General features: G+C 38.1%; 1 protein-coding gene across 2 annotated transcripts in view; it reads left to right on the top strand.

Moving 5' to 3' along the window:
- Tbc1d32 (TBC1 domain family member 32) overlaps window positions 1-14,365 on the top strand; it is a 213,273-nt gene that overhangs the window by 61,087 nt on the left and 137,821 nt on the right. For both annotated transcript variants that reach the window (XM_029482691.1, XM_021174643.2), the window contains exons 14-17: window positions 2,104-2,246; window positions 5,167-5,294; window positions 12,765-12,966; window positions 13,747-13,829. In XM_029482691.1, coding sequence (XP_029338551.1) covers window positions 2,104-2,246; window positions 5,167-5,294; window positions 12,765-12,966; window positions 13,747-13,829 — 556 coding nt within the window. The remainder of the gene's footprint in view (window positions 1-2,103; window positions 2,247-5,166; window positions 5,295-12,764; window positions 12,967-13,746; window positions 13,830-14,365) is intronic.

The following is a 14,365-nucleotide window of genomic DNA, read 5'->3' as shown; positions in this document are numbered from 1 at the left end:
GCCTATAACTTGATCTTATTGAGGCATTTCCCCAACTGAGGTGTCTCCTCTTAAAAATGACTGTGGATTGTGTCAAATTGACATAAGAATGACTGTAGATTGTGTGAAATTGACATAAAGCTAGCCAGCACAACTGAACCTTTGCCAACTTGATACAGAAACAGAGCACTAGTAAGCAACAATCTCTACTTTCTCATTCATCCCCAAGATGTCACATTAATAAGATCATCACAGTATTAAAATATTCCAAAATTTAAAAGGTCCCATAGTCTTTAAGAATTCAAACATCATGGACTGGAGAGATGGTTCAGCAGTTAAAAGCACTGACTGTTCTTCCAGAGGTCCTGAGTTCAATTCCAAGCAACCACATGGTGGCTTACAACTATCTATAATGGAATATGATGCCCTCTTCTGGTGTGTTAGAAGACAGTGACAGCATAGTGTGCTCATGTATATAAAATAAATAATTCTTTAAAAAAATTCAAATACCTAAAAATGTAGCCTCCTTAAGAAATCCAGGGAAGGAGGATAACATTTGAAATGTAAGTAGATAAAATAACCAATAAAAAATACATTAAAATAAAAGAAATTCAGTCTTTTTTAAGATCCAAAATCTTTTAAAATTCAGCATCTTTCAACTGTGCCTCTTGTCAAATTAAAAATAAATGCTTTCTTTCTTTAAGAGGGAAGATCCAGGGCACAGTCACACATTTCAAATCCAAAAATTCAGTTGTTTTCAGGCTCTTCTTTGTTAAGCATAAAGTAAAAGAGGATCTCTTTATGCTGTATTGTAAATTGCCACTTGCTCTTATGTGTGTTGACCAGCTTGTAATAATGTTTTAAATTATTACCACTTAAAATAACTTCTCCTTTTCTTTTGTATCTCTATATAAATCTTCAAAGTAAGATATAATATCAGAAATAATAATGTAGACCATAGTCTTTTAAAATTGGGAAATAACATGGAATGTTCAGACAAATTCTGAGAGAAATTGGAGTAAGAGAAAAATGGGTTGGGCTACATGTTAGTCATAGAATATATGTGTCAGCAGGAAGGATTTTCCTGTGTGGTTATAATAGTGTATCAGTCTTAATGTGATTCCTAGACATCTTCTGTCTTTATAGCATTAATACAACAGAGTACAAGACCCCTACTACATGCTTCTACAGCATTGTGTAGACTGAACATGCTCTTCCGTTGTTAAAGGTACTCAGTGTTGTGACTTACTGTCTAGTCAGCTGTCGCTGTCTTCTCAGACTGCTATGCTTAGTGCAATGCTCAGTAGGCATTTACTTCTATTATGTCAACAGGTAAGTATTCATGCAGAGTGTTTGTCATTGCAAACAAGGTTTCTCATCTGGAACTGAATGAAAAGTCACTAAATCCTTTTTCTTCTGGTTAGGCATGAAGTTGAAGTTCGCACCCTTATGGAATGAAGTAAAAACCTTGTTAGTATTATACCGTTTCTAAGGCACTCATATCACATTTGTGTAAGGAGGTTAGATTAAGTATCTAATCAAATTAATCAAACTAAATATCTAATCAGAAAGTCACATTTATTTCAGTTGCTGTTCCTACCATGTGCCACTGTGGACCCTTTTGGTTTCCTATCTCATGTTTTGGAGGATGATCTTGGCAATGCCTCTATTTTCCGGCCTCTTGTGGTCACATAGTATACCACCTTCTGGAGGCGTCCATTCTTTGGTGTCTTCCTTTTGCCTGTAGTTTAATCTGAAAGTTTCATTTCATTTCCTACTGAGCTCATTAAGAAAAGGAACAACAGTGAATGTAATGAACTAGTTTTCTGAGAGGCTTGTTGAGTCTTCCTCTAACCATATCTTCAATATCAAGGCATGATTTGGTGTCTAACTGAAAGTCGTTACATTGTCTTTTGTATTTTTTTTTTAATTAGCTTGAAGAGATAGTAAGCTAAACGAGATAAGTTTCAGTTTACAATTCTCATCTTCTGAGCTTTAGTTGTATGGCTTTTTTTTTCAAATAACCAAGCTCCCCTTGACCTTTCTGGAATAGCAGCCAGTGCACAGTGAGAAGCAGAAGTAGGCAGTGCTTTGACTTTCTGCTGTGTTCTTCCTGGTTCTCAGAGAATTATTCTCCTGCAAGTATGGTGACTGACGTTCTGCGGATGCTCTGCGACCAGAAAGAGTGTGCAGTTGAGTGCTTATACAACAGCACAGTGACAGAGGCGCTTCTCCAGCCCATTCATAACCTGATGAAAGGAACTGCGGTGGGTGTCACGGGAGAGGGAGAGGAGCCGCTTCCGCAGTGGGTGCTGGTCATCAGCCAGTGGCTTTGCACTCCTGACATGGTTGCGATGCTTTCTGACAGATACTTCTTACGTGTAATTTTTGGTTTTTTGCTCCTGAGGATCTCTACTTGTTAAGTCATAGTTTATGCAGTTATTTGATTTATTAGTTGTGACGTGTGGTAGGAATGTACACCCACAGACCACATCTTACTTTCTTTTCTAATCAAACTCAGTTCTCTTGGTGGGAAAAACCTAGAAAAAAGTTATACTATTAAGAAGCTATTTGTCTTGTGAATGTAATCAATCTTGTGTATGTCTTACGTATTCTAATGACAGTTTTATAGCTGTTGGAATACGATTATATTCCTGAAGAGTCAGCTCTGCCGTTTGGGAGAAGTGGAGTGAGGAAGACAGTGTGTGCAGCCCCCAGAGCTGAACAGCCACGCTCACTTCAGTGCACCCAGTGCACGTCCCATGCTTTCATCGGAGAATAAACTGAGGTTGAAGGACGTGGCCTGTTCTGCCTCAGACAGCTAACACGTGGTGACGTTGGCATCCTCACCAGGACTGTTGTATGCCTAACGTAGCCTACCACTTCTCTCACATAAACTTTGGAGCAGTGACTTTAGAGTGCACACTGGGCCAGAAGTTAAAACATCTTTCATCTGCTTTGTAGCATCTTTACCTGTTTCTTCTCCCTCCTGGGTCCTGCCACACTGCACTGGGCCACAAATACCTCGTGGATTGTTGTTGGCTGCATTAATGTCACTGTTTTCCGCTTTGCATTTACCAAGTAATCTGTCTACATGCAGTGTTCACATTTTCTAAACAGTGCTATGATACACTCTGTGCTTTTTAAATTCCCTCCTCCGACAAGTGATGCCTGCTGTGCGTGAAAATGTCCTCTCCTGGGTTCTGCAGGCAGCCCTGTGTTTGAATTATCTTTTGCGTTTTTTGGTATTGCATTGTATTTATTTATTTATTTATTTATTTATTTATTTGGGATGGTATTCACGTGCTGTGCTGTGTATGCAGAGGTCAGGTGAGAACTTTCTCAGTCTTTTCTCTTTTGTCATCAGGGTTTCATCTCAGGTCATCAAGCCTGGTGGCAAGTGCTGTCTTGCTGCTTCTGAATTGTACCTTTTTAAGTATAGGCTAGTCCACTGATACACAGTAGCTCTCCAGTCCCTAATTTAAGATAATCAACATCACCTATGGAGTCAGTGCTGTGTCAGTGCTCTGTGTGGGTGGCACCAATATGGAAGACAGTAAGGCATGCTCACACCTTTATTTAAGGAGGCCACTCTAATCACTTTTAAATGGGAGATATTTAGCATGAGTAACAGAAAGTTCTAAGGCAAAACTGTTTGTATGGCAAAATATGTGGACACAGATATAAGTATGAATTAATATACATGAGAGAAGGAACACATTTTAGATACAGGTGTCAAAAAAAGTAGTTTGTATGGAAACAGATTATCTAATAGAGTTGGGTGGATGGATAGTCATGCGTGTGTGTGTGTGTGTGTGTGTGTGTGTGCACATGTGTGCACTCAAGTATATCTACATTTCTATTTTCTGTGTACACACAGAACATACATACATACACACATACATATACATATACATATACATATACATATACATATACATATACATATGAATATGAGGTACATAAGTACATACATAAAACACACATGTGTATAATTTTTTTCTAGGGGCATGGTCTCTACACACAGTTTAGACAGACCTGAGAGTCTCAATCCTCCCGTCCCATTTAGTTTCTGAGTGCTGGAATTACTAGATATGTATGTGTAGGTAGTTTTCTCTTTATTATTGCTGTGACAAATTAACTCAATAAAATAGCTTAAAGGAGAAAAGGTTAGACATCTAATACCTAATTTCAGATATCTAGAGTCATGTAGTGATTCACTACCACATCAATGCTCTGTACTGGGTATTATAAGTATAGAAAACAATAAGGCATGCTTATGTTAACTCCCAGTTCAAGGGGCAGTCTGTCATGGTTGGGACCTAGTAGCTTGAAGGACCTATTCATGTTGTATCCCACAGTTAAGGAATGGAGACAAATACATATTACTGCTCTGCAATCTTCCTACACTTATACAGTCCAGGATCCAAACTAGGGAATGGCACCACCCACAATGGTCATATCACCACTAAATCAGTTAATATAATCACATTTTAAAATATATAGAATATGGATATCAGCATCCATGCAGGTATAAAGCAATAAGTAGACCCTGAAAATAATGGGAGTTTCTGTCAGCCAACTTCATCATTAACATAATTTCTAGGTTTTAATATTTGTTTTTGATATTTTCTTATATGTTGGCCAATCTGTTAATGCCTCCACTTAAAGTAAGCAGATATTATTGGTCCAATTTGTTTTCCGAGTGGATGATATTATTGGCTGTTATCCAACTCGTGAACTGGCTGTCCCTTGTCAACCTTTATCTAGCGAGGTATATAAGGGGATGGCATCAATTAGACAAAACCATAGTGTATTAGCATATACAACACAATGAATTTGTAGGAATATGGTACCTGAAAAATAGAAGATAATACAGATTGGTATGGAACTAGATCACATTTGGTAGCCAGAATTACACTTGAATCTGTAACACAGACAGTGATTCTCAGTAACTGGCTTATGTGAAAACCTTGGGTTGATTTGCCTCATCAGCACAGCTAGTAAAAGAATATCATCTAATGATGCATGTACCTCAGATATGTTAATTCACAACCGGCAGTTGTGAAGGTTTCTGTTGTTGTACTTGCGATATAACTTTATTAGATTGCATACATCACCTCTGCTACATCGTACAATTATATGATTTGTCTTGTCATCATTATTATTTTTATTTTTAATGTGCAGGCTGCTCCAGATTGCTCTGAGACAGCTCTAATTCATATAGCTGATATTTTGGCAAGAATCGCTTCTGTGGAGGAAGGACTCATCTTACTTCTGTATGGAGAAAATATGAACTCTTCTGAAGAAGAAAGGTGCGTGCATGTTTTAATCTTCTTACCTATTTGGGTGTACTTAGGTTTCCTGAACAGGTCCACATTAAACTATCTTTGATAAGTCTTTTTTTAAATGTTTATTGTTTTTCTATGTATGTATGTGTATATGCCTGCCTGACTTTATATGCACTACATTCATGCATTCAGACATCCTTGGAGAGTAGAAGAGGGTATTGGATGCCCTGGAAGGGGAATTGCAGACAGTACTGAGCTGCCATGCAAGTGCTGGGAACCTGGATCCTCTGCAAGAGTAGTAAGTGCTCTTAACAATGGAGCCACCTCTTCAGCCCCTTTCTTACCTAATCTTAGCTCATAATAAGGATAGTAGCAATCATTCCAGATGGGATCCAATATCTTCTTACCTGCTCTCAAAGACCATCTCACAGCTGTCTGAAGCCACAAGAAGTTAGTTCATGTCAAACAGATTCATAAGGAGAAGGCACACCTTTCCTCCTCTTCTGTTACCCTGTCCTAGCTCTGCTCACAGGGCATAGGAACAGCATAGCAGCTGGGGACAGGATCCTTCCTATCTCCATATTTGCCCTGGAGCTAAGACTGTCCCACAACCCCCCATACCCAAATCCCACCAGGAGAGAGCTGGTCTCCCAGGAGTGCTGCCACACCAAAGATTGCAGGCTCACAGGCCCACAGAAGGGACAAGCTCCAATCAGAGACAGCAAGATCAACTAACACCAGAGATAACCAGATGGCAAGAGGCAAGGGCAAGAAGCTAAGCAACAGAAACTAAGGCTACTTGACATCATCAGAATCCAGTACTCCCAGTACAGCAAGTCCTAACTACCTCACTACACTGAAAAAACAAGATTTGGATATAAAATCACATTTCGTGATCATGATAGAGGACTTTAAGAAGGACATAAAGAAATACAGGAGAACAGAAGTAAACAGATAGAAGCCCAATCGGGCAGTAATGGTGCATGCCTTTAATCCCAGCACTTAGGAGGCAGAGTCAGGAGGATTTCTGAGTTCGAGGCCAGCCTGGTCTACAGAGTGAGTTCCAGGACAGCCAGGGTTATACAGGGAAACCCTGTCTTGAAAGACCAAACCAAACCAAACCAAACCAAACCAAACCAAAAAACAAACAAACAAAAACAAAACAAAACAAAACCAAAACCAAAACCAAAACCAAAAACCCAAAAAACAATTTCTTAAAGAATTGCAGGAAAACACAACCAAACAGTTGAAAAAGTTGAACAAAACCATCCACAATCTAATAATGGAAATAGGAACAATAAAGAAATCACAAAGGGAGACAATCCTGGAGATAGAAAACCTAGGAAAGAGATGAGGAATCATAGACACAGGCATCACCAACAGAATACAAGAGATACAGGAGAGAATTTCAGGTTCAGAAGATACCATAGAAAACATTGACACAACAGTCAAAGAAAATGGAAAATGCAAAAAGCTCCTAACCCAAAACATCCAGGAAATCCAGGACACAATGAGAAAACCAAACCTAAGGATAATAGGTATAGAAGAGAATGAAGAGTCCTAACTTAAAGGGCCAGTATATATCTTCAAAAAAATTATAGAAGAAAACTTCACTAACCTAAAGAAAGAGATGCCCATGAACATACAAGAAGCTTACAGAACTCCAAATAGATTGGACCAGAAAAGAAAAGAAATTCCTCCCATCACATAATAATCAGAACACCAAATGCACAAAACAATGAAAAAATATTAAAAGCAGTAAGGTAAAAAGGTGGAATTTAGCAGGTTGTAACATATAAAGGCAGACATATCAGAATTGCACCAGACTTCTCACCAGAGACTATAAAAGCCAGAAGATCCTGGACAGATGTCACCTGCCCCACCTGGACATCCATCCCATAATTAGACACCAAACCCAGACACTATTGTGGATGCCAAGAAATACTTGCTGACAGGAGCCTGATATAGCTGTCTACTGAGAGGCTCTGCCAGAGCTTGACAAAATATAGAGGTGGATGCTTACAGCCAACCATTGGACTGAGCACTGAGTCTGCAATGGAGGAGTTAGAGAAAGGTCTGAAGATGCTGAAGGGGTTTGCAACCCATAAGAAGAACAATAATATCAACCAACCAGACCCCCCGCCCCAATGTATACAAGGAGGGACCCATGGTTCCAGACACATATGTAGCAAAGGTTGGCCTTGTCAGATGACAATGGGAGGAGAGGCCATTTGTTTTGGGAAAGCCTGATGCCTCAATGTAGAGGAATGTCAGGGTGGAGTGGCAGGAGTGGGTCGGTGGGGGACCATTCTCATAGAAGTGGGAGGAGGGAGTATGAGATAAGGGGTTTCCAGAGGGGAAACTGGGAATGGTGATAACATTTGAAATGTAAATAAATAGAATATCCAATTAAAAAAGTTAGAAATGACTTCTCCTGCTTCTATCGTGTGCCAGAATTGTAGAGAACTGTTATAGCTTCTCTCAATATTTGGTAGTATTCTTGTGTGAGATAATGTGTACCTTGAATTATGTAATCCTTTTAATTACTTAATTTCTTCAGTAGACCTGTTGAGAGTTTTCATGTGGAATTTAGCAGGTTGTATTTTGTAGAGAAATGATGTAGTTATTTATCTATACATAGTTTAATGTTATCAATAATGTGCTCTTGCTATCTTGATAGTGCCTGGGATCAGTAGTGAGAAATGTAACCTCTCATTCTGGTGCTAGTGTTTTTTACTTATTATTAATCTTCCTCCTCTTCCTCTTCTACTTTTTCTTCTTCTCTTTCTTCTCTTCTTCTTGTTATTTGTACTAACTTAAAACTTAACAATTTTGTGGCTTTTTCCAGAAAATCATATTTTGTTATTATTGATTGTATGTACATATATGCTTGTACATATGTGTGTGTGTATTGTGTGTGTATGTGTATGCATGCACACACATGGTTGTACTCACAGGCATGCATGTTCCATGGTACATTTGTGGGTTTCAAATGAGAACATTATAAAGTTTGTTTTGTTCTTATATATTGATAGAATTATGAGGATCAAACTAAGGGCATAGTAGTCACATGCAAGTGCTTTTACCTACTGAACAATCTTCCTGGGCTGATCATGTTTGTGTGTGCACGTATACATACATGTGAGTTTTTTGTGTGCATATGTAAGTATGCATGCATATGTGTGTGTATATGTGAGTGTATGTATATATGAGTGTATATGACAACTTATATGTGTTTGTTAGTATTTATGCATATGTGAGTGTGTATTAGCATGTGTGCATATGTGTGTATGTGTGTATATGTGTATATGTGAGTGTGTGCATATATGAGTGTATGTGTGTGCATATGTGAGTATGTGTGTGTGCTTATGTGAGTGAGTGAGTGGGTGAGTGAGTGTGTTAAAGGCAGAATATCTTATTGCTGTTAGAGCAGAGTAAGTTTTTTCACCTCTGTGGATAATGACATTTCATCTCATACTTTCTCGTTTTCCTTTCATTTGTTTTTAATCTGTTGTTTTGGTTTATTACCCCTTAGGTGTCTAAAAAATTGTTGGTAAGGACTACAAAGGCAGTTGTCGCTTGTGGTCATTACTTTTTTTGTTGTTGTTGTTGAAAATGCATAGAATTTTACTGGAAGAAAACCTTACAGAAGCCTCCTGCAGTCATGTGCCTGAACACCCACACATCTCAGTAGAGTCGGTGTTGACGCGGTGTTGGACCTCAGGCCTCAGTGTGTGCATTTTGATTGGGTCTACCCTCCTGTCTTTTGATCTCTGTGCCTTCTGAGAAGTCCCTGGGCTGGCAGCTTGCAATCTTAAATGGGACCTGGAGGCTATAGTTTTCCATAAACTTCCTTCTAGGCACACATGCTTTCAGTGTTGTTTGGTTGTTCCCACTCACAGAGATTCTTAGTTCATCAGACTTCTAGGTCTGATGAATCCAGCTGTTGCACTGTGGCTGGCAACTGGCACTTTCTAGGTTTACTCAGCTCTTCTGCATTCCAAGTCCAAAATTTCCCATTATCTTTCCCATTTGCTTTCTCCTGGAGGGTTTTTATGCATTTAAAAACTAGTTTTACTTATGAATTTTTTGAATTTATGGAGGAAAGAGAGATGTTATGCCTTTAGTTTATTGGTTTGAACTGGAGCTGTTAAGTATTTAACAGTCTTTTTTTTTTTTTAAAGGAACATTTTTCTCCTATCATGAATTCAAAGATCTTTTCATTTATTACTTAACCCTCTACAAAATCATTTTCTTTTTAAAATAATGCCTCACTAATAATATAATCCAGCCTTGAACTGTGATTCCCCCGTCAACCTGTCAACCTTTATTGTATGTAAGATCATTAAGAAGCATCGACTTTGAGTCTGGGTCATTTGGGTATGTGACAAATTTATTTATTTGCAAGGTTTTGTTTTTGTTTTTGGTAGCAAAGCTTATAAAATTAAAAAAAGTTACTGATTAGAAAAACAAACAAACAAAAATAATAAAAAAGTGCTAGTATGCCCAGCCTTATATCCTTATACAGGTTCTCTGTTTTTGTATGAATATTGTTAATTTGGATAAATCAGGGGTTTGCCAGGTACTGCCTCTAGGGTGTGTATGTATTTTTGTTTTTAAAGAAAGGTTCTGTCACATCGAAGTGGGACAAACAAGATATAAACTACCAAAAGTGACCTCTGATTATCATTGTGTGGTACCCTGATTGTTTCCTTAGTAGAAAGGTTGGAATGTTTGCAAATGCAATTAGAAAGAGTCTGGCTCATTAAATTTTGTTTTTCACATTGGAGCAATGAGCAGCTTACTAGCTGTAAAAAGGAATTAGGGGGCTAGGGAATGCCTTAGCAGGGAAATGTACTACGTACTAAACTCGATGACCTGTATTTAATTGCTGGAACTCACATGGTAGAACTAGAGATGTGACTGCTGCAGTTGTCCTCTGATCTCCAGGTTGTCCCTTGACTCTGTTGTGCACACACACCCCACACAGAATTGGCAGTATTTTTCTGGATAGCTTATGCTGTTAGTGTTGGCACTGAGTGAAAAAAGAGAAAGAACAGATGAATGTTTACAGACTGCCCTCTGTGGACAGGACAGTAGGAGCCGTCCATTTGCTTATATTGCTTAGAGAGATTGAAAGGCAAGGAAAACGGTTAGTTCCAGGGAACAGAAGAAACCATACATGGAGAAATGTTCTCCATGAGATATACATTGATCATACTTAGATATTAGGTTACAATTAAATAGTTGCTTTAGGCTCCAAATGATAAACAAAGAAGAAAGAACTCACAAGTTTAAAAACCTGTGAAATAAACAAGTAAGCAAACTTCACAGGCTGGTTAGTGACAAAGTTGTGTAGAAAGAAAATTACTTCAGGTATTCTCAACGTGACTGAACTGTAGTTGGGTGTAGTGTAAGAGAAATGATCTTCAATGCCAGCTGCATTTGGTATTTTTAGAAGCAGTATTGGTGTTATTTTAAAATTGTTATGGATAATAGATGACTAGGTAATGGCATTTGGCACTAAGACTTTTCAGTGTTAGATACAATATAAAATCATAAAATTAAAGAAACAAAATGTTGACTGTTCAGCACATAATGGAAATGCAATTATGAGCTTACTTTTTTTTTCTAAAAAGATTTTTTTCAGGTCACTACCCTGGCAAAGACCTAGAAGGAATGATATTGACAGCAGATTCCTGCAATCTGTTATCTCTTTATCTTTCTTTTTCCCCCATAAGGGGGTACAGGAAGCCTTGAAGAAATGATTGTTTCTAGGTCAGAAATAAGAAGTATACAGAATCATCCTTACATAATTTTTACTCTAGAAAACATGGTAACTGTTTAAAACTAGCAGGATAGTGCTAAGAGTTCCTCAAGAAAGAGTCTACTGTCTTAAGACATGTAACTTAAGCATCAAAAAATAATGGGTACAATAGGGTAAAAGATTATTAGGTCTATAAAAATATTGATTAAAAAGATATTAAAATAATAAAAATAGTAAAAATAAAGTACATATGAACTGAATGATTTCTTTTTGATGCTGCTATGATACCAAGTATATTTATTATTTTGCAAATTGATATTAGTATATTTTTCCAACTTTCCTTTACACACTGTACTTTAACAAGTTACCCAGGAAACATTCTTTGCAGAAGTCCAGTTGCTTAATACCAACACAATTCTTGAATCAGAAAAATATTCATGAAGTCTTTCTTCATGAAATCTTGGCAATCACTACAATAATTACTAAAATCATTTGGTGAAAAAGCCGTTCTTACTAGAAATGCAAGCGTAGTGCCATCTGCCAGGCTAACTTTTAATATCATCTAAAGTGGGGCCACCAACTATGTGGCTTATGCAGTAGGCACACATCACCAATGAAGTTGCTTAGCAAGGAAGAAACAAAGAACTAACATTCAAGCCTCAGACCTAATTATTATTTTCAAGAACATTTGAGGAAATGGGAAATGGGTTGGAAGATACTGTGGAGAAACAGTTATTCAAATAAAAAATTATTGAATCATTGACTTGGAGAAAAACTTCACAGGGAGTATAAATCACAGGGCATAGCCCGCAGGACTTACAGGGAGTGTAATTTAAACAAACCCATCTAGGGGAAATGACTTCCTTGAGAGACTAAAGAGAAATTTGATATGGGCTGTCTAACTAAAAGTTGTAATTTTTGTGTGGATACACTACATTTAAAATAGAGATTTTGTCATTTGGAGGTGTACACTGGGTTGCGTGTGCAAGGCAAGGATGGAAATGTGTTTATACAGCTGCGGCGGAAGGCACTGGAGGCTTGAGGGCTCTCTCACATCTCATGCTTGCTGCTTTTGCTTTCTTAAAAATCTAGAAAAAGTGTCAGTACTACTTCTCTCTGGGGTTAGACAGACTAAGTGATGTTGCTTCTCTCTCACCATTAGCTGTGTGCTATTATTATGCAAGCTACTTCTGTTATCTGTACATATATTCTCCAATTTTTTAAACTCCCGCTTTAAAGGATTATAGAAAAAGAAACAATGTAAGCACATTAAAATACTTAAAATAGCAGCTTTCACATTGGAAGCATTCTTTTAATTTTCATCTCTGCTACTATTATTTTCCGGAAAAACGATCTCAAGCTTTGAGATAGGGAGTTGAGATGCTGTTACTGTAATGGGGAAGGTAGCAACAGCTCAAACAATACCATATTCTCACTGTAAAAGTAAGAACACTCATGCATGGCCCTGGTTCATGGCATCCATGTGTCTCTTTTAAGTATACTCAGATTTGCTGTTTCTCCCACCTGGCTGCCCTTTCCTGTGCTCCACAGAAACCTTTGTCATGACTGGACATGTGCACATTGGTGAATCAGGGATACCGACTTGTTAGTCAAAGCCTATGAGATATGTAAAGTAAGTGAGCTGTGTGGAGACAAGCTGTTTTGTTAGTGCTCCATGATGTCAGGCTCAATTGGGTTTGGGGTCACATCTGTGGTATTTTTTTTAGTCTTACAGGTGCTCATATAATAGCCAAGTTTTCAAAGAAACTTCTTGAAGAAGATATTTCTATTTTTTCTGGATCGGAAATGTTGCCTGTAGTTAAAGGAGCTTTTATTTCTGTGTGTCGTCAGATCTACGGTACCTGTGAAGGCTTACAGGTGTTGCTTCCTTATGGTTTACATGAATCCATAGCAAAGGCATGGAAGAAGGTATGTGCTTCAGACTCCCTCCCTGCAGATCTTGATTTCAGTTACCCATCATTGTAATACCTTATCATAGATAGGGTATCTTAATGGTACATGTATCTCTCTTTCCCTCCTCTTTCTTTCTCTCTTTCTCTCTCTGTCTCAATATCTCTCTCTCTCTCTTCCTTCCTTCCTTCCTTTCTTCCTTTCCTCCCTCCCCCTCCTCCCCTTCTTCCCTCCCTCTTCCCCTTTCTCCTTCCTCCCCTCCCCTCCCTCCCCCTCCCTTTCTCTCTCTTTTTGAAACAGAGTCTCACTATGGAGCTCTGGTTGGAACTTACTATATAGACCAGGCTGGTGTTGAACTTACAGAGAGCTGCCTGCCTCTGCCTCCTGAGTGCTAGTATTAAAGGCATGTGCCACCATGCCAGGTTAAATATTACTTCTCCAGCATTGTGGTAGTTGGTATTAGCTATCCATACTTCTTAACTTGGCACAGGGTGACTTCAGAACCTCCTTCTCAGTAGAGCTAGGGTCTAAGCCTTTAACTGATTACCACAAAAGTTTTTACTCTGCTAGCAGAAGTTTGAGGTGAATTTTCTTTGTATAGCATCCCCTTCTTTTGTGAAGATTAAAACATCAAGAACATAATGCAGCAGGAGCCATGTACAAACCAGTGGATTAATTTTGAAAGCTGACTTAAAAGAGATCAAGGATTAACAACAGAACTACAGAATTAGAAATCTTGTGAATAGTGTCATTGGTCAGAAAAGCAGAAAAATGAACTAACCCATTAATTTCTCTTAGACAAGCTTGCTATCAGAAAGGATCCCCACTCCAGTAGAGGGCTCTGATTCAGTTTCCTCAGTGAGCCAGGAGTCTCCGAACAGGTAATTATCATTGTTTTGCATCTCTCTATTGTATTTGTTGAGGTAATTTAGAAATAATTGAAATGCAATGGAATATGGTAGAAAAACATTTTCCAGGAAGTTAAACTGTGCATGTATACGTTCAAGGTAAATTACATTTTATACAATTACTATTATTTATAGATTATGTGATAGTTGTTACAAATATAGAAATAGTGAATCGTTTTTACTTCATCCTGTATTTATATTTTGTGTTAGGAAGCTTGGTGGATTATAAAGTTTTCAGAAAAATCAGAGAATTATCAAATACTAAAACTGGAAAGGAATCTTGCATGGATGGTAGAAGTAAAATGTTTCTACATGGCAGAGAGATCTACTTAGTTTTCAAAATATAGCAAGAGTGCAGTTTAATTATGGTTTCAGCATTTGACAATTTTGTAAGTTAATAGTTCACTGTATATATTTGTGCCTCTTTAGAAATATTAAGTGGGGCTCCGGGGCTCCGCCGAACTTAGTCTGCACAGGTGAGAGTGAGGACCACAGAGGCAGACAGCTTC

This window comes from Mus caroli, chromosome 10, assembly GCF_900094665.2.
Source record: "Mus caroli chromosome 10, CAROLI_EIJ_v1.1, whole genome shotgun sequence".
Taxonomy (NCBI): Eukaryota; Metazoa; Chordata; class Mammalia; order Rodentia; family Muridae; genus Mus; species Mus caroli.
The sequence above is the reverse complement of the archived record's forward strand: the minus strand, read 5'-3'. Positions and strand labels throughout refer to the sequence as shown.